Consider the following 21,261-nt stretch of genomic DNA (forward strand, 5'->3'; position numbering starts at 1 on the left):
GGCCGCTCGATTGTGGAATAATCCACCTACTAATGTTAGAGACGCCCCTTCTTTATTTGCATTTAAGTCAAGATTGAAATGTCACTATCTAAATATTTAAATTTTTCCTTTATCCTTCTTCTTTCCTTCCCATCCCCTCTCCTCTCTTCATAGTATAGTGTTTTTTTAAAATATGTTTTTATTTTTGTTATTCTTTGCTTTTAATTTTTGTATAAAATTGTAAGATTTAATATGTCCATGTATTTATAATTTTCTCAAACTGAACGGTTTGGGTAGGTAGGAAGAAATTGTCTCAAGGCAATATGCCCGCCCGTATTTATATTGTGTATGTTTATAAAGTGTCAAATAAATCAAATGTTATAAGAATATGTTTAACGCATGACTCCATTTGTGTGGAATCAGGTTTTTGTTTAATTTCAGTTTTTTTTTTCAATAAGAGGTTAAATATTATCAAAAGAGGCTAATGTTATTAATCGAGGATAAATATTGTTAAAAGTGGCTAACTATTATTATTGTAAATGAGACTCAGCTTCCGTTTGTAGCGGAGAGCTGAGTCGTTAAATATATCAAGATCGTCTTTTGCTCTTCTTAATAGAGAATTCTGGTCTAGTTCGACGAAGGATAATATTAAAATTGATTTCAGCCAGAAAATCGGCACAATCTATTCGATTATTAAGTAAATTAAAAATAACTAATTGATCCGCAATCATGTGCCTTTTGTGAAGTTTAGGTTGTTGAAGCTAGAATTTATATTGCAAAACTTAAAAAAATTGAACATACCTTCTAATAACATAGTTGTCTTAAATTCACTTCGAAAATTTGAATGTAGTATGTATTTTTTTTAAATTATAATGATTAATATTATTATAGTGAAGAGGGAGGAATCTTTTTATGTCTGGTATTTACCGAGTTATCTTCCATGCTATCATTTTACCAAGTCCAACCTATCGTCAGTAATCAAACAAATACTTATACAAATGTGTGTGTACAAAACAATAATAATTACGCACTGAGTTTGTAGGAAACTGTAATCAACGAAATGAGGTATTTGCCAGGCAACAATAATTACTCACCTCCAACCACCATTTCTATGGTTGTTTATGGATTGTCTTTATAATTTTTTTGTCCATGGCTCTTCTGTCAAACACTAATCAGTAGGCGTCCATATCTCGTGGATATAAATACACCAATTACAATATTATCGGAAGATTAAACGATGTTTTTACATAAAAATCACTACAAAAAGTAAGTTACAATTCCAGTGTGTACAAAACAATTAGGTATTTCATTTGAAGAACCACAAAAGGCCAGTGGCTCCAGTCGGAAAATATCACATACTATAGTCCTTGAAATGTAACATGATTAGAATGACAGTTGTCAGAAAAAGTGACGACATAACTTTGTAGTAACGTCAAAGGCGTCATTTATATTGACACACGAAAAATCATTTGTATCTGGCGTGTTAATTTATTTTTTTAATACAATTCTTGAAACAAATCCACATTAATATATAAAATCAGCTTTAAAACTAAAATGAACCTAATTATTACCGACGTTCTTACAAGGTTACATAATTTTGCAAAAACGTTAGAGATGGGACAAATTGATCAATGTAGATTGATCGAATAAAAAAATAATTAATTTGATGTTGTTCATGAAAAAATTATAAATGTCTTATTTTTTGGTGAATTATTGTGTTTAACACTCAATAAAAGGCTTGTTTTTGCGTTTTTTATTTCAATTTTCGGAAACAGAATTTCATGATTGCATGAAATAACTGATAAAATCGATTTTATCAGTGATCAGTAATTTCCCATCACTAATGAAATTAGTTTGACAGCTGTCATTCTAATCTAGCTTTATTTTAAGGACTATAGTGCATAATAAATATAATATTATATTATAGATAACACGGTATTGATATAAACATAAATAGCAGACATGCAACAATAATTCCAGTTCAAACAGACTACTGTTTTGGTGAGGCGACCATCTCGAGGCAGTTCTCGGGACCCGCGTTTCGACGCCGTAAAAAAGTACTGAGAAGACGTAACATCGAGCAATGCGCATTCGGAGGTCTGAATTAAAGCCTCTACTGGAAATAAAGCCACGCATCCTGAAAAAGCAGTCTCGCGCCATCTCTTTTCTGACTTTGAACTCATAATAATTAATAATATGTTTAACTAAACAATTTCATCTAAATAGAATAATCGTATCAATAATACATATGTGTAAGTCTGTCTCCAAGGACAAGAGCTTTATTTATTTATTTTTTATTTTATTTATTTTTATTTTTACGACCTGAAATACTGATTTCTTCAGATTGTATTAAACTTCAGTTTTACAATCAAAATATAATTCAATGGAGCAAACAAAACAAATTATTCTTTGATGTTTCCAAATGTTTTGTAATGGCATACACAAGAGCATCCAAAACAATATACTATCGTTATCTCATGGACGGAGTGAGGCTCGAAAGGGCTTCAACGTCCAGAGATCTCGGGGTGTTGTTTGATGCTCAGTTATCTTTTAATCTTCATTTTGGCGGCCTCCGTGGTGTAGTGGTCAAGACGCTTGACTCAGGCACGGAAGGTTCCGGGTTCGATTCCCGGTGAGAACACAAAAATTTGAATTAGATTTTTCTCAAGCCTGGGTGTTCTGTGATGTAATTCACCACAGTAATTGGGCATCCTGGCCTGTTGTGGTGCAAAAATAAATAAAATAAAAATAGTTAATCTATGTAATGACTCCCTTAAAATGCCCGGTTTTGTTCTAAGAAATGACAAGATCTTTTCTAACACTCAGATTATGAGGACATTGTATAATTCCTTGGTAAGAAGTCGTTTGGAGTTTAGTTCCATGATTTGGTAGCCACATGAGACTCGATACTCTTTGATGGTGGAGAGAGTGCAGAAAAAATTTCTGCGCTATCTGTACCTAAAAGAGTGTGGATATTATCCTCGGCTCTTCCCAACCGACTTTTTACTGGGGATGCTAGACTATCAGTCATTATGGAGGAGGAGGGACGTTCATTTGGGTGTTCACTTTTTCCAGGTGATCGGTGGTCGCATACATAACTCAGAAATTCTGATGGATGTAGGTCTGTTCGCACGTGATAACTATCTTCGAAAAAGACAGCATCGATTGTTTTACCCACCACGATGCAGAACCAACCTGCCAATGGTTATGCCGGTTGGTAGAGCAATCTTGCTACTTAATCGCATCACCTCGGATGTCGACATATTTCACGGCAGTGGGCCTTCCCTTATGAAAGCCTTTTCTAACTTTTAATTTTTCTTTTTACATTTTGTTATATAATTTGAATAGTAATTTGTGATCTATTATTGTATTTAGAATGAATTGGGTCTTTTTTCTGTAATGTTCTAAATATCTGAATAAATAAATGAAAATAAACGAAAATTATTTTAAAACAAAACGTAACTTTGAGTCTTGCTTTTGGAATTTGTAATTTTAATAATATAAATAATTTGTATTATTTCCAGAACCTTTAGATTAATCAAAGATTAACGCAGTATCTATTCTTGAAATGAATATGGAAATTGCTCCAGTGAATATTAAGGCTGAACCGGAGACTGTCGATGCAAAAGGAGGTATTCTCCATACTGGGGAATGGGCGCTACATCCCTACAGGAGCGAGGAGCCAGGTGTTACTACCGTGAAGGCCGAACTGGAGAATTTCGATGTAAAAGGAGATATTCTCCATACTAGGGAATGGGCGTCACGAACCTACAGGAGCGAAGAGCTTAGTGTTGCTACCGTGAAGGTTGAACCGGAAACTGGCGATGTAGAAGGAGATATTCTCCATACTGGAGGATGGGCGTCACGTTCCTGCGGCAGCGAGGCGCCTGGTGTTACTACCGTGAAGGCTGAACCGGAGACCGTCGACGTAAAAGGGGATATTCTCCATACTGGGGAATGGGCGTCACGAACCTACAGGAGCGAAGAGCTTAGTGTTGCTACCGTGAAGGCTGAACCGGAGACTCTTGATGTCAAAGGAGATATTCTCCATACTGGCGACGAAGGGGCGCCATGTCCCTTTGTAAGCGAGGAACCAGGTGTTGCTACCGCGAAGGCTGAACCGGGGACCAGTACTGACCAGCCTAGAATAACCAGTGATAAAATTATATTCACAAAGATCGACATTGATTATCCTAATATTAAACGAGAATGTCTGGATTCCTCTCGTAACAATGAAGTTACAAGTAAGTTATACTTTTATTTTTTTAATTTTTATTCCATGTCCACTCCCTAGTTGGAGCATATGGTGTCCACAAAGATTCTAATATTTTAGTATTTTTAATTCTTTAAACATCAAATTTACACTTGTGTATCTGTTTTTTCTTCAAAATGATTCTTTAAGCCTTGTTTTGTAATATGATGTGTTTTTTTTAAATTTTCTTCGTTTTTAAAAATAATATTCTGCTACAGTAGTTAAGTGTCATCAAGCGGAGATGATACGGTCGGCCAGGCCGTACACTGCGCATGCCTCCTGAGAGCCTTAACCACGCTTGCTTTACAGATGCTTGGGGGTAGTGTGTTGAGGAGTCCCTACACCAGTCGAAGCGTAGACATAAGAAACAGCTTTGGCCGTAAATATTAATATTTATTTCACATTTATTTACAAGTAAAAGATTTAGTAAATATGACTACGGACATGGTAATGTCCGTGAGAGATGTGTTGAAGAGACTGCACTTGACAAACTACATGCTGGAGCTGAGTTAACTGGACTGACTGACTGACTGAACTGAACTTGTTGGGCGAACTGACTGGCGTTGCTTCCTGTGGTCTCTTTATTGACCACATTCCTTTGCAGTTAATTTCTTCATGGCAGAGACGGTGTAAATGTACTGCAGAACAATGCCCCCGATTTAATGTGCAATAATGTTAGAGTTGCTGTATTGTATTCTATAGAAAATGATGACATTGCTTCCGTCATCATACAAGGTGAAACGTTTTAGCACGTGTGTCATCGTATATGGACCATGAATCCTATACCTACTTTACAAAGCATCGGGTCTCGACGTCCTGGACGTCCACCGCTGACACTTCGTCGGCGGTATATGTCAGAACTTCGGGACGAGAACCTGACTTGGGCGAACGCAAAGGAGTTGGCAGCCGACAGAGATGCATAGAGGCTCTTTGTGGATACCATATGCTCCAACTAGGGAGCGGACATGGAATGATGATGATGATGACAGTAGTTAATGTGTAGTTCAATAATTGTGCTTTAAGCTATTTTGCTTGAATCCTAATCAACAAACCATCTAATTCTTCTCAAAATTGACTTTTTTGCAATCTTTTTCGTTACCACCTTAGTATTTTGATAAAATGTATGTTTATAATCCATCATTACACCCAAATATTTCATTTTACTAACTTCACTCCGTTCATTTTTGAAGTTTTTATTCCTTTTCGCTTTTCGTTAGTTTTTTCGTAATAAGTTTAACCCATTTTTCTTTGTTTTTGTTTCAGATTTACAAGCAAGCCAAAAATATTTGACCTGTTCAGTGTGTCAATATAAATGTCTGAGGAAGAGTAGTTTGATAGCGCACACGTTTACTCACACTGGTGAGAAACCATTCTCGTGCTCAGAGTGCCAATTTAAATGTACTATAAAAAGTAATTTAAAATCACACATTTTATCTCATACTCGTGAGAAGTTGTTCTCATGCTCAGAGTGTCAATATAAATGTTCTTATATGCGTAGTTTGAAAAGACACATCATTACTCATACCGGTGACAAACCATTCTCATGCTCCGAGTGCCAATTTAAATGTTCTCAGAAAAGTCATTTGAAATCACACTTGATAACCCATGACAGTAAGAAACCATTATCATGTTCAGAATGCGAATTTAAATGTTCGCGTATAGATTCTTTGAAAAGACACATTAATACTCATACCGGTGACAAACCATTCTCATGCTCAGAGTGCCAATTTAAATGTTCTCAGAAAGGTAATTTAAAATCTCACATGCTGACGCATACCGGTGAGAAACCATTCTCATGCTCGGAGTGCCAATTTAAATGTTCTCATAAAAGTGCTTTGAATACACACATGCTAACTCATACCGGTGAAAAACCGTTTACATGCCCAGATTGCCAACTTAAATTTTCTCAGAAAGGTAATTTAAAATCTCATATGTTGACTCATACAGGTGAGAAACCATTCTCATGCTCGGAATGCCAATTTAAATTTTCTCATAAATGTGCTTTGAATTCACATATGTTAACTCATATCGGCAAGAAGGCATTATCTTAGGATTGTAGAAATACATTTTTCAGAAAAAGTATTTAATTCGTCATTCATTAAATTACATTGGTGAGAAAGTTCTTACCTTAGAGTCCATTCTATTCCAAAGTTTGTAAGAATTTTTGAAAAATTATGTATTTTTAGTGAAGACGTCTTTCGTTTTCAGATGCTTATAAAACAGGATTGTCACAAATGCACGACTCTCCGAATTTTTACAGAGATTCGTAGGGAGTACTATAAAAACGTTTTTTTTAAATTTTATTTTATTAAAATAAACGGCAAATCTGCCTTTAACAAACATTTATAATACAAACATATTCGGCTTAATATTTATATATATATTTTTTAAAAACATAAATTTCCTCATACCCAAGATTTATATAACAAAATTAAACCTGATAATTATACAAGATTTATATTTTTAAAATTAACCTGAACAGCATATTCAGTAGAAGGTTTAAATAATAAAACATTCTACAGTAATACAACAAGAAAATCATAAGTACTGTTTTCATACAGCTGGGCAAAGTGAACAAAAAACTGTATGTATTATGAAATGCATGAATAAATAAATATAATTACCATTCACCATCTTTGAAAAAGTTCAAAAGGTTTGTTCTATAGGAACAAAACCCTACACTAAATATATCAGATACGTGGGAATAACTATTTCTGAGTTCATGAAGTCTGTTTAATACGGCATTACAAGTATGCACTGTCCGTGAATTGTTGCTACAAAACGGTGGCACCTGTCTAGTCATTCTTCCAGGCACCCTGAAGTTGATGAGAGATAATAGTTCAGGGCAATCCCATTTTGAATTTACAATTTTGAATAAATTTTAAATGTCTATAAATTTTTTTTCCATCGCTAAGTTTTAACAAATTTAATTTTTTTACTAAAAAATCGTAATTTAAAAATTCATGACTGATTCTAGGTTTAAAATTTATATACCGTAAGAATTTTTTTTGGACTCTTTCAAGATAATTTTGGTGACGGTTGTAGTAAGGAGACCATATTGTAGAGTTATACTCTAACTGGCTTCTCACTAATGAAGTATACATCAACTTCAACTAACAAGTTTACTAAAAACATGTGTAACGTACGCGTTACCACGATTAATTCGCCGGTTCGTCACCCGCGTCTGCTGCAGTCAAGCTTCCCGGCGTAAGTGGGAAGCCGCCCTCCCAGACAGAGTCAAAGACAAAGTCGGAAGGTAGGAGCACAGCTGCGCCGACCGCAAGTCAACCTCAATAGCCCTGAAAAGGACTTTCCACCCGGTCCAAGTGGTGCAGAGAGGCGAAGGCAGTCAGCAGGCAGAGCGGAGCGAAGAGCGAAGTGCAGGAGGGCGAACAGGAAGGAGAACGGAATAAAACACGTGTGAACTGTTCAGAGTTAGGAACTCAACTGATTTATTGGTTAGAAACAATTTAAAGCGGTGCGCGTCGGGCCCCGTGAGTCAGCCATCCCACCCGCGCCGGCTGCCTGGGAGTGGTGGGGGTAGTTCTCCCCCGCCACTCGCTACATGCCGCCGGCCGCAGGTGGCGTAAATACGGGCGCTCAATGCCCGTACGGGCCATTTTGTCGGCAGCCGCGACGCGCGCAACATGACATTTACATACAATACATTTTATTTACATTACATATTATTTATTCATTTCCGTAGCTATTTTGCCCCGGTAATACTGAGGCCAGGCTCGAAAGTGACCATTTTATCTTTATTGAGAGCCCAGCACTCAGTTCTGTACATTTACCGGGGATTCTATCTAGTTATTACATTTTTCTCATTACCCTATTTACGCGTCCGGAACAACATGTTTAATAAATAAAAGGAAGCAATAATAAACATTATAAATGACATTGTTATGTAAATAAATTAATTAAACGAATTCCCACGCGGACGCGGGGTGAGAAATAACGGGGGACGAAGCCTTAGGGCTTCTACGATATTATTTAGCGTAGTGGACTGTATTTTAATTTGAATATAAATGAATTAATATCCTTCTATGCGGTATGCAGTGTCAATCAGTCACAACCCCAGCAAATTAAATGAATCAGGAATGGAAACCACTAACCTGGTTCGTTCTTGATGGAGTTGCTTGAGTCCGACGGTCACTTGCGAGCGGCACCAGCACTAGGGCAAACACCAATCTGATGCTAAACACTAAACGTGGGTAAGTTCCTGTCACCGAGAGGATACGTATCACTTGATCTGCATCACCAAAGTGACCGAATCATTTAAGTAGTTCAATTGAACGAATGTGTCTTTTGCTCATTCGGCTCATTTACGTCATCATATCTCCGCATCTTTCGCTTCATCGTGTCATTTGTGTCTCCATATCTTTCGTGTCTTTCATGTCTCTAGTTCGTTTCGTTCTTTCGTTCGCTCGAGCCAAATGCGTACGGGCGGTGAATAAAACAAATCATTCTAAGCCTTTGGCTGGTTTGTCAGCATGATTTTCTTTATAGATTTAATAATATTGTTCTTTAGATATTATAATACCACAAACCAGTAGAAAACAGATAAGTTATTTTATTTATTATAGAAAGTTATATTTCAAGCTAGGTTTATTTATTTTTTATTTACAAAAGTAAAAACAATTAATTTTTAAAATCCCTTTACATTTTACATCGGGTTTACATAAAAAAATAAAGATTTTTATGTTTATAACGTGTGCAGTTATAATATATATTATAAAATAAACTAAGGCAAATGAAAAAAAATATATTTGAAGCATTAACTTTGTGTTATTCATTATAATAAAATAAATAACATTCATAATAAGAAAACAATAATTAAAAACCAAATAAACAATATTTCTTTGAGTCCTCTCTTGGCTTACTTCGAAAATAATGATATCAAATTACCACCCGTGTAAGAAAAAAAACATTTGCTTTATTGTATTTAGTGAACATGATAGAAATAAAATAAAAAGGAATCAATTCATTAGTTACGTAAACCTTGACGAAGAAGCTTGTTTGCTTTGAAACCGGTCGGTGAAAAATAAAAATTAGTTGTTAAAAACAAAGTTGTTTTATTTGTTTTATTAGAAAAAAAATATACCCAAATATATTTTAAAAAAAACATTAATCGGCCTCTAGCACAAAATAGATAACTGACCTAATAAGTTATTCCACAATTAGGTTGTTATTTTTTACATTTGTAATTATTTTTTAATGTTATATCGTCCGATTGGTCTGTTATTCTGAAATTGATATATTTTAATCACTATTTATTTTAAGTTACTTTATATTTTTTAATGTTAATTATTATGGTTTAACACGGGCACAGCCTAAAAAGCCATTATTAGGTTAGTGAATATGATTTTTCATAATGAATTAATAAATAAATAAAATTGTTTCTGTAATTATTTATACTGAACAGAAAAATATATAATCTCATAAACTCGAGTGAACAAACTAACCTCTTGTTCACATTAGAGGGCATTAATGAAATACGAATACCCAATGTTTTCATCTCAACGTAAATAAAAATTCATAAAATAGCATTTTTATCGCGACATTTCATAATAAGTGTTAATCAAATTTCAAGTGCGGCGCGCGGCACGATAAAGGAACAAAGAACAAGCAGCCAGTATATACATTTAGGTACCTACTATAGATACAGAGTGTATATGTAGGTATCTAATCTACCTACTAACCACAGAGATAAGGACACAATCTCGTTCAATGAATGAACGAAATCCATAAAAAGAGATCTATAAGACACGAAGGTATGAAAGATCCAAATGACATGAAGAGCCAAATGACACGAAGAGCCATTTAGTTCGCGAACGAACTGACCGAGATGAAAGAAACATGTCTCTAGTTCAATGTTTCTGACCTTGTCAGTATGACAGGGTCGTTCGCGAACTACACACCTCTACTAAACACTGGTGGTTGGAGGAAACAATGAGTTTGATGCGGCACACGTTTAACGAAATAAACGCGCGATTCACTACGCGGGGTCTTTGTGTGGCGGATGATCAAAGGATACTGAAGATGGGAAGTGAACAGTTGTTGTGGGTACAAAGGATGTAGAAATTGTGACAATAATTGACATTTGCACACCCACACAATTCGCAACCAATAATAAAACGTAAAAATGCAATATTATTATTATTATTCCATGTCTTCTCCCTAGTTGGAGCATATGGTGTCCACAAAGGTCCTCCAAGCATCTCTGTCGGCTGCCAGCTCCCGTGCATCCTCCCAAGTCAGATTCGCGTCCCGTAATTCTGACATGAACTGCCGACGAACAGTCAGCAGTGGACAGCAGTCCAGGACGTCGAGAACCTGACACCTTGTAAAGTAGGCAAGCGTGGTTAAGGCTCTCAGAAGGCATGTATCCGTATCCTCCGTATCGCCTTCGCTTGATGACAGTTGTCACCGGATTTTGCTGTGTGCGTTCTCTTATTACTTCATTCCTCACAAAGTCAAACCACCGCACAACCAATATTCTTCTGAGACACCTATTCTCAAAACTCAGAGTTCTTCTGCTTTGGGCCCTAGTGAGGTGCCACGATTCGCATCCGTAGAGAAGAACAGGTGCTATGCAGGTATATAGGCGGTATTTAGTTTTTACTGAGTAAATATCCGATCTCCAGACAGCCTTCATACTGTTGAATGTGGCGCCTGCTATTCCTAGCCGCACTCCTCGTTCTTTTTGAAAGCTGACATTTTCCGTAACATATGCAATAAAGTAAATTTATTGATTTCAAAAGATAACCAATTTTTCCAATAAATAAACCAATCTAACGGCAGGTTGTACATCTGATTTCGCCAGAAAGTGAAGCCTGACATCTTAATATTTAGAAGTAACTGCCCTTATTATTTTATTTAATTTAAATTTATTCTTGTGCACACAGTGCTATATCAGTATAATTAGTGTTATTACAAAAAACATAAACCTAACACAGCACCAATTACGTACACTACAAAATATATCATACAATTTCTGACAGGACAACAAATTGTGACAAGAGTATGTTTAACGCATGATTCTACTTGTGTAAAATATGGCGTTTGTTTTATATATTCTTTTAAAAATAGGCTAAATATGATTAATTATTGATTGAGGCTAATGTTGTTAATCGAGGCTAAATATTGTTTAAAAAAACCTAAATATTATTATTGTAAATGAGACTTAGCTTCCGTTTGTAGCGGAGAGCTGAGTCGTTAAATAAATCAAGATCGCACATCTTCTCCAATTTGGCAAAATGACTAATCGCTCTTCATAATAGAGAATTCTGAGCTGCTCTGGCGTTGAGTTTGTCATTGCTCAGTAACGTTGTATGTCTAGTTCGACGAAGGGCAATATCAAAATTGATTTCAGCTAGCACATCGGCAGTCGATCCGATTATTAATTGAATTATAAATAAACATTAAGTGTTTTTAAGTGAACAGTGTAAATCTCCAGCGGGGACTGGTTTAACATGCGAGAAAGTAATATATCAAAACAATGTGATGCTCATTTCATCCATTACAAGTGAGCAAACAATTGGACGATCGCTGTGCTAAACTTTACGTTTGAGGGCATCAAATGACTCTTAGTGAAGCCGGGATTACAATTAACTTGTTTATACCGTGTTAAATGTTTCCCTCATAGTTCTACGCTCTAGGCGAATAAAAATCCAAGGTAGTACCAAATTTTCTCATCTCTGGGGTGTACTTCCTGGCTAAAGGAAACCCCTTTGCTTTATGCCGTTTTTAAAATCCTTATTGGGCCCGTCCATTGACGATAAAATCTCAATACCTTCACATAGAACATGACCCATTTCAAAAGGGCTCTTCAATACCTACTCATTCCGTCTAGAAACCATTTGCATGCTAGCATTGCAGTTTTGAATCCTTCAAATATGATTTGTACGAGGCGTGTTTTTATGTATGTTCCGTTTTGATATAAAAAATAAAACAAGCTTTTTGTAACAATTTTATTTTAACGTGAAAGACCGCAGTTTTATTTACTTTTCCGCATAATTAACACAAATGTTTATTACATTTGTCATATCGAACAACAAGCTTTTGTATTACGTCGTGATAGAAGTTTGCCGCCTGCGTCGACATTTCCAATAGTGAGTTATTTACAACTCGTTGAAAATGGCCACCAAAATTAAAATCAAAAAATAAATAATTTATATACGTTGTTTTTTATTATCTCTACCACCTGCCAATATAAAATGCCTTAAATTGGTTTGTTGCAACAGAGATGAAGAACCTTTTTAGAGAAGGCAATACATGCGTATATACTTGCATATGTTTGAATGTATGTGCGTATGTTTGTTTTTAGTTTTTTTATGCAACATTTTTATTTAATTTTTAATATGTATTTACTTTAATATTAAGATATAATAAATAAAATAATTAGTTTGAGACCCCCGAAACATTATATATACAAGTAGTCATACTTGCTACCTAGATGGGTTCATGCTCATTCGGTTGTGCATAGGAAATAAGTGCTACTGGCTTTGCAACAATAACCGATGAACCGGAGATTCAGTCTGTTTGTATAATATACTCAAATAAATGTATTTTTATTTTTGCTGAATTTTTGTGCCTGACAATGTGTGCCTATGTAAGATTTACCTAACCTTAAATGCATATCTTAAACCTAAATATATAAACCGAAAATGCATACCTTTTTTACTTCTTTTCTTCTATACGTCTCTCTTTTACTTTTTTTGTATCGTTTATCGTTTATCATTTTTTTTACTATACATTACTTTTACTAAGTTTAACCGTAACAATTGACTTTGTTTTCTTTATATTATACCTTGTTTATAGCTTTAATTTTGTACAAATTGGCTACAACCGTTAGTTAAAATAATAATAATAAATAAATATGTAAGTCTAGGCATTTACAGGGCTTATGAGCTGTCATTAGCTGGTTTAAGTGGCCACTCTACACACTGTGTAACATTCACCAATCTGCCTATGTTAAAACATCCACATTTCCTTAACTATTCTTACTGTTGACTTTTATGAAGTAAAACCTGAACTCGCTGAACCGATTTACCTACTAGGCAACGCCTGAAAACAATTTTACAATTTTTATATGTCTTGTAACAGTCAGCGGGAGCGTGCGGTGGAGTTTTCGATGAGGGGAGCAGTCATTTGGAACTAGGTACATACATAGGTGAAAATTATGTGTACTACTAACACAGAAATTCAAATTACGTGCTGTGAAATAATTTATAAAGCAATTTTATGGCATAATTTTAGCATAAAAATGTTATAGGTATATCATACTTTTATATTGCAATGCCATCGTGTCAACAGACTGAAGTGATCAATTTGATATAAAACCGTCACAATACGTAGAGAATGAACCTAGATGTGTTTGTTAGAATTGGTTCCACAGATTCAATTTTTCAATTCAATTCGATTAATTTATTTTAAATAATACATACACAAAAAACTAAAATTGAATACGTACATATTATAAAAAGAAAAAAAATACATAACGAGACTCGTCAAAATACTAAAAGAATCCTGCTCCAAAAAACCCCTTCGGATACATGGAACAGATCAACATCCAGGGCGATGTTATTCATCGTAGCGATAGCCCTTCCAACGGCAGGGTGCTCCTGTATATCGGAATATAAAACAATCTATACTGACGCTGTCTTAGGTAATTATCAGGAACATTAAAAACCAATGCTCATTATAATCTCAAAATTAAAGGTCTCTATTTGCGCATGCACGGACTTAAAAATAAAAAATATACTTTTAAAGATAACAGAAAATATGAAATAATTTGCTCTGCAAATACTCAAGTTATTAAATTAAATGTAATTTATGGGGGATTTGAGTCCCCTTCTTCGATCCGGCTAGGATAATTACGCACTGAGTTTGTAGGAAACTGTAATCAACAAAATGAGGTATTTGCAAGGCAACAATAATTACTAACCTCCAACCACCATTTCTATGGTTGTTTATGGATTGTCTTTTTAATTTTTTGTCTAAGGTTCTTCTGTCAAACACAAGGAAGTAGGCGTCCATATCTCGTGGAGATAAATACATCAATTACAATATTATTGGAAGATTAAACGATGTTTTTACATAAAAATAACTGCAAAGAGTAAGTAACAATTTCAGTGTGACGATCTGGCAACATTACGCTGTGACTTCACGCATGCGCGCGGCGAAAGTGGGGGGGTTTTTTGGACACAGTCCGAAATATTCAAATATGATTCCACGCTCCTTCTGGACAATAGTCCAGAATACTTAAGAATACTTAATTCTATGACTAAACAATTTCATCTGAATGAAATGCTCGTATTAATAATACAAAGGTGTGTAAGTCTGTCTCCAAAGCCAAGAGCTTTATTATTTTAAAACATAATGTAACTTTGATTCTTGCTTTTGGAATTTGGAATTTGAAAAACATAGAATTAAGAATAGTCCAGAAACCGCATACGCACATCAAACAGAAGGCGACTCAACTACTAATAAATTAGTCGTTTTACATTTTGACCCATTAGTTTCTTTGTAGAAGTCGCTCAGTACGCAACTCCTGATTCAACTATGTCCTTTTAAAGTGTAGAAATACTGCTAGGATCTTAAAGAAACAGGATGCAATTACATTTCATGTGTAATTAGCAAACGAATGTCTAAGTAGCAAATGCCCTACTTAAAAATTGAATTATTTTTCCATCTGTCAGATTGTCGAGGAAACAAAATGAACATTTCGTTAGTGTTGCCAGGGTAGTAAATTTGTTTGCCCTACTTAGCTCACCTAATGCAAGAACTAATTAAAATTAGACTTCGGATCAAACAACGCCGTGGGGGACATTTGAACGACATTATCTTTAAAACATCAAATATTATTTTACATGATGAAAAAATATCCGTTTCATGTAAAATATTTTTTTTTTTATATTTTAAGTTCAAAATTCATAAATTAAATTACTTTTATTAAATAACCCTTTACTTATCTACTCTGTTGTGTCAATCAATGTTTACGCGTGCACGATAAAGTTTTAGAGAAATTAATGAATTGCTTTTTTAACCTTACATTTGTGTTATGAGTATTTTTTTCCCATCAAGTTTATAACAAGCATATTTTTTTCCTACGCTGCGACATCACGAATGCGCGCGGCGAAAGTAGGCCATAGTGGGGGAATTATTGGACACAGTTCGATGCATTCAAATATGATTCTACGATCCTTCTGGAGTATTCTTAATTCTTTGTTTAAAAGTATAAATAATTTGTATTATTAACATATTACAACAGAGATGAAAAACATTTAAGAGAAGGTAATATAGAAGTCTAGGCATCTACAGGGCTTATGACCTGTCAATGGCTGGTTTAAGTGGCCACTTTACACACCGTTTAACATTCACCATTCTGCCTATATTTGAACATCTATATTCCTTCAATTCTTTCATCTGTTGATGTTTGTGAAGTTAAAGAGCTGAAACCTTTATTTATGCGGGTGAGATTCATCTAATTGAATTATTTCACCTACATACTAGACTAGGCAACGCCTGAAAATATTATTTTTTCAATTTCTATACTTCTTCATGGACCAGGTAATTTATCAACAATATTTTGAGTTTGTCCAAATTTTTGTAGACAAGGACTGGATTCAACTCCCTGGGGAGCTGTTTATATTAACATATTACAACAGAGATGAAGAACATTTAAGAGAAGGTAATATAGGTAATATACATCATTGTAGGTAATATACATCATTGACAAGTCATAAGCCCTGTAGATGCCTAGACTTCTATATTACCTTCTCTTAAATGTTCTTCATCTCTGTTGTAATATGTTAATATAAACAGCTCCCTAGAGAGTCGAATCCAGTCCTTGTCTACAAAAATTTGGACAAACTCAAAATATTGTTAATTTGTATGATTTCCAGATTCTTCGGAATAACCTAAGATTAACGTAGTATCTATTCTTGAAAAAATATGGATATTGCTCTAGTGAATATTAAGGCTGAACCGGAGACTGTCGATGTAAAAAGAGGTATTTTCCATACTCGGGAAGGGGCGCCACGTCGCTACAGGAGCGTGGAACTAGGTGTTACTACCGTGAAGGCTGAACCGGAGGCTGTTGATGTAAAAGGAGATATTCTCCATACTGGAGAAGGGCCACGTCTCTACAAAAGCGAGGAGACAGGTGTTGCTACCGTGAAGGCTGAACCGGGGACCAGCGCTGACGAGCCTAAGATAACCAGTGATATATTTATCTTCACGGAGATTGATGTTGATTATCCTGACATCAAAAAGGAATGTTTGGATTCTTTTCGTGACAATAATACTGCCTCAAGTAAGTAATACTTACTTTTTTATGACTTATTACGTAATTTTTCACGTGAAACTAAGGTGACAGCAGAGTTATTGTTTTTTTTTTTATTTAACTTTTGTTCATTCAGAAAAACAGCAATAAAAAAAATATACACAGTATAAACATTCTCATTCTCAAGGCACTCTCTTAATACCCATACACAATTCCTCTTTCTTCTCTAACTCATATAGTGTCCATGCGGCTCGACTGTGGAATCATCTCCCATCCACCATTAAAGATGTTACTGCATTATCTCTGTTTAAATCACGTCTGAAGAAACATCTCCTTTCTCTTCCTTAATCTCTCCTCCTTTCCTTTTTCCTCTTTCCGCTTTTTTCCTTTTTCCCATTGAGTAATAGTTTTTGATTTAAGGTAATTTATACAAATACGTTTATTTCTATTTTTATATATTTTTCACTATTTAATCTTTTTTCTTTTTTCTATTGAATATGTTCTGTAGCTTGAATTATAAAAATAAAACTTTTATTTTATCGGTTGGTTGGAAGAAATTGCCATTTGGCAATAAGCCCGCCAATGTACAAATAACATTATGTACAAAAAGTTAAATAAATAAATATTTAAAAATAAACATAAGAAAAACATGAAATAAAGCCAAATCATTTTTCCACATAAAAATTCAGTTCAGTTAGATATTAATACATGTATTTTATTTTATTTGACACTTTATATACATATACAATAAATATACATACAAGGGCGGGCATATTGCCTTAAGGCAATTTCTTCCTACCTACCCAAACCGTTCACTTTGAGAAAATTATAAATACATGGACATATTGAATCTTACAATTTTATACAAAAATTAAAAGCAAAGATTAACACAAATAAATATATATAAAAAAAAAATATCACTTTACTATAAAGAGAGAAGAGGGGATGGGAAGGAAAGAAGAAGGATAAAGGAACAATTTAAATATTTTAATAGTGACATTTCAATCTTGACTTAAATGTAAATAAAGAATGGGCGTCTCTAAAATTAGTGGGTAGATTATTCCACAATCGAGCGGCTACTACTGTGAAAGAGGAGGCAAAAAAATTTGAGTGATGACAGGGTATTAAAAGGGTTATGTAGAAGTGCATGTGTGCGAGTTTTTGTGTGAGGATGCGTGGGTAAGTGAGTGGAGTGTGGTTTTGGTAGGTATATGAATATGTGTGTGAGTGTATATGGGTGTGAGGGTGGGTTTATGAACAGGGTGAGTGTGTGTTTGATATGAGTGAATAGAAAAATCTTAAATTTAGAATTACATTAAATATCTTAAAATATTATTTTGCTTGGAAGTAGTGCGGTCTTAAAATATGTGAATGAACTGAAGTGTGTAAAATTGAATCTTTTTTGTTAATCAAATAATTTTAATTTGTTGACTTTGATCAACGATGTTGAGTGTGTGCAAATGTTTGTAGACGGGCTGAATTTCTTTCCTAGGGTGTTATTCAGATCTAAATTTGTTGCAACGGAGAGGGAAACATTTTTGAGAAGGCAATATAGAAGTCTAGGCATTTACAGGACTTATGAACTGTCATTGGCTGGTTTGAGTCGCCACTTTACACACCGTGTCACATTCATCATTTTGCCTATATCAAGTTTAATCATCCTCATTTTCTCAACTCTTCCATCTCTTGCCCTTTCGAAGTAAAAGAGCAGAAACCCTGCGATGCGCGATTTGTCCGTCTGAACCATTTCTAAATTTAGTTAACATTAAAATCAGTATTTGCATTTTAATAATTTACCCTTAACAGACTTATGAATATTTTTTAAACGTTTTGTCGCCAGCTGCTATTTTATTTTCTATTAATTTATAAATATATTATCATTCTCATCATTTATTTCCCTTAATTATAATACGTAATGAGGTTTCATATATTATTATTGATTTTGTTTCAGGTTTACAAAAGAGACAGAAGTGTTTCGCATGTTCAGAGTGTCAATATAAATGTTCAAAGAAGGGTACTTTGATGTTGCACATGTTTACTCACACCGGTGAGAAACCATTCTCATGTTTAGAGTGTCAATTTAAATGTTCACGAAAAAGTTATTTGAAAACCCACATGTTAACTCATTCTGGTGAGAAACCATTCTCGTGCTCAGAGTGCCAATTTAAATTTTCTCTAAAAAGTCATTTGAAAACACACATGCTTACTCATACTGGTAAGATACCATTCTCGTGCGCAGAGTGTCAGTTAAAATTTTCTCATAAAAGTGATTTAAAACGACACATGTTTACTCACACCGGTGAGAAACCATTCTCGTGCTCAGAGTGTCAATTAAAATTTTCTCAGAAAAGTGATTTAAAACGACACATGTTTACTCACACCGGTGAGAAACCATTCTCGTGCTCAGAGTGTCAATTAAAATTTTCTCAGAAAAGTGATTTAAAACGACACATGTTTACTCACACCGGTGAGAAACCATTCTCATGTTTAGAGTGCCAATTTAAATGTTCACGAAAAGGTTATTTTAAAACCCACATGTTAATTCATTCTGGTAAGATACCATTCTCGTGCTCAGAGTGTCAATTAAAATTTTCTCAGAAAAGTGATTTAAAACGACACATGTTTACTCACACCGGTGAGAAACCATTCTCATGTTTAGAGTGCCAATTTAAATGTTCACGAAAAGGTTATTTGAAAACCCACATGTTAATTCATTCTTGTGAGAAACCATTCTCGTGCTCAGAGTGCCAATTTAAATTTTCTCTAAAAAGTCATTTGAAAAGACACTTGTCAACTCATACCGGTAAAAAACCGTTCTTGTGCCCAGAGTGTCAATTCAAATTTTCTCACAAAAATGATTTAAAACGGCACAGCGTTACTCACACGGTGTGAAGCCATTCTCATGCTCAGAGTGCCAATTTAAATGTTCTCAAAAAAGTTATTTGAAAAGACACTTGTCAACTCATACCGGTAAAAAACTGTTCTTGTGTTCAGAGTGTCAATTCAAATTTTCTCACAAAAGTGATTTAAAACGGCACAGCGTTACTCACACCGGTGTGAAGCCATTCTCATGCTCAGAGTGCCAATTTAAATGTTCTCAAAAAAGTTATTTGAAAAGACACACGTTAACTCATAATGGCAAGAAATGATTCTCATGTTCAGTATCCAGAGAAATGAGTAAAAATGGAAATTTTACTAAACCTTGAATTTATCGGTGTCCCTTTATGTTCTGTATTATTTTTTATGCATAATATCCGAGGTTTTTATTTTATGTTTGAACATCTAGAGCACTCGTTCTGTTGGTGAACGCGTCGTGTCACCCGAGGTGTTACAATATGATTATATATCTTATCACATTAAATATTGTTACGAATAAAAAAAATATGAAAGTTTTTTCCGTTACTCAACTTTTGATAATGAAACTGGTAGTGTGGGAGTGTTCCTTTTGGGATTTGATAAAATAATTTACTTTCGCAAATATTATTATTCTCAACATATATAATTGCCTTATATCTATTCCTCAAATAACATGACGCTAAGGGGCTTTTTAAAAATAATTTTAATGATTGATTTTTGAGCAGATTCGAGAGGTTCTAATATCGACTTATTAGTGCCTCCCCATCCTATTATGCCATAAGTTATAATTGAGTTACATAAAATAAAATATAATTGTTTGAGTTTAATTAGGGATAAGATATTATGTATCGACTTGAAAATATGGAAAAGTTTTCAAATTTTTTGTGTTATGTATTCTATGTTTTCTGTCCATTTAAAATAGAGATATTCTCTATCGACTTTTACAATAAATTCGAAAGAGATCCAAAGTGAGTTGGATCTTCTCTGCATATATACGTCCATATGTATTTATTTTTTAAATTTTTATTACATCTTTTACTTTATTTTTTAATATGCTGTTTTTTTTTTTTTTCTTTCTTTAAATATGCTTTTTGCTATACAACATACATTAATTTTTTTATTATGACCTTAAATATGTTTCTTACTATGTATTCTGTTTTTATTTCGCATTTTACTGAGTTTCAAAATATTTTTATAGACATATTTATATATGACATTTTTTGGTTCATGTACCTGCACACAAATCTAGATTATCTCCCAAGACGGGAAGGTATATATTTTTATCCCTACAGAGATGAGGTAGAATTTTTTTTTTTTTTTTCAAATCCTGAATCCATAATCCTGAATCTTGAATTTGAAAAAAAAAAAAAATTCTACCTCATCTCTGTAGGGATATAAATAAAAATATTTATATATTTTCATGGTTTTTTTTTTACTATGTTTTCACTGCATTTATTACTTTTTTTTTATAATTTATTTTTTTTGCTACGTTTTTTTTACTACATTTTTACTATGTTTTTACTACATTTTTACTATGTTTTTACTACAATTTTACTATGTTTTTATTACATTTTACTATGTTTTTACTCCATTTTTTACTTTGTTTTTCACTTTGTCCTGTATCTTTATAACTGTTTCCATAAATTGATTACTGTTTTTTATATTTTTTGACTGTTTTAGAACGGGGTAAATAACCCTAGTTAGACAGTCAAAGCAACTTTACATAAATTATAATTTTGTGTATGTGTATATAATGATAATAAATAAATAAATAAATATGTACTTAATTATTAATTTAACATTTATAATAAATTACCCACGTTAAATTATCAATACTGTAATACAAGAAACTGTTTATGGGAGCGTATGCTAAAATTGGGCCACT

General features: G+C 34.0%; 2 protein-coding genes across 3 annotated transcripts; both read left to right on the forward strand.

The window, feature by feature from the left end:
• Window positions 1-1,134: 1,134 nt before the first annotated feature.
• Window positions 1,135-6,571, forward strand: LOC148271370 (uncharacterized). The gene is made up of 3 exons (XM_088241467.1): window positions 1,135-1,245; window positions 3,504-4,223; window positions 5,495-6,571. Exons 2-3 carry the CDS (start codon window positions 3,548-3,550, stop codon window positions 6,280-6,282), a joined length of 1,464 nt encoding a protein of 487 aa, XP_088097593.1. The 5' UTR covers window positions 1,135-1,245; window positions 3,504-3,547; the 3' UTR covers window positions 6,283-6,571.
• Window positions 6,572-14,253: 7,682 nt separating this feature from the next.
• LOC148271371 (uncharacterized) lies at window positions 14,254-19,474 on the forward strand. Of its 2 annotated transcripts, none has more exons than XM_088241472.1 (3): window positions 14,254-14,351; window positions 16,141-16,550; window positions 18,472-19,474. In XM_088241472.1, the coding sequence occupies exons 2-3, from the start codon at window positions 16,190-16,192 to the stop codon at window positions 19,410-19,412; spliced, it is 1,302 nt and encodes a 433-aa protein (XP_088097598.1). In that variant the 5' UTR covers window positions 14,254-14,351; window positions 16,141-16,189; the 3' UTR covers window positions 19,413-19,474. The 2 variants fall into 2 exon arrangements, with proteins under 2 accessions (XP_088097598.1, XP_088097599.1); XM_088241473.1 differs by lacking the exon at window positions 14,254-14,351 and adding an exon at window positions 14,432-14,565.
• Window positions 19,475-21,261: the final 1,787 nt, after the last annotated feature.

This window comes from Micrasema longulum, unplaced genomic scaffold, assembly GCF_059751315.1.
Source record: "Micrasema longulum isolate JH-2025_06_02 unplaced genomic scaffold, ASM5975131v1 h1tg002908l, whole genome shotgun sequence".
In the NCBI taxonomy this organism is placed as follows: Eukaryota; Metazoa; Arthropoda; class Insecta; order Trichoptera; family Brachycentridae; genus Micrasema; species Micrasema longulum.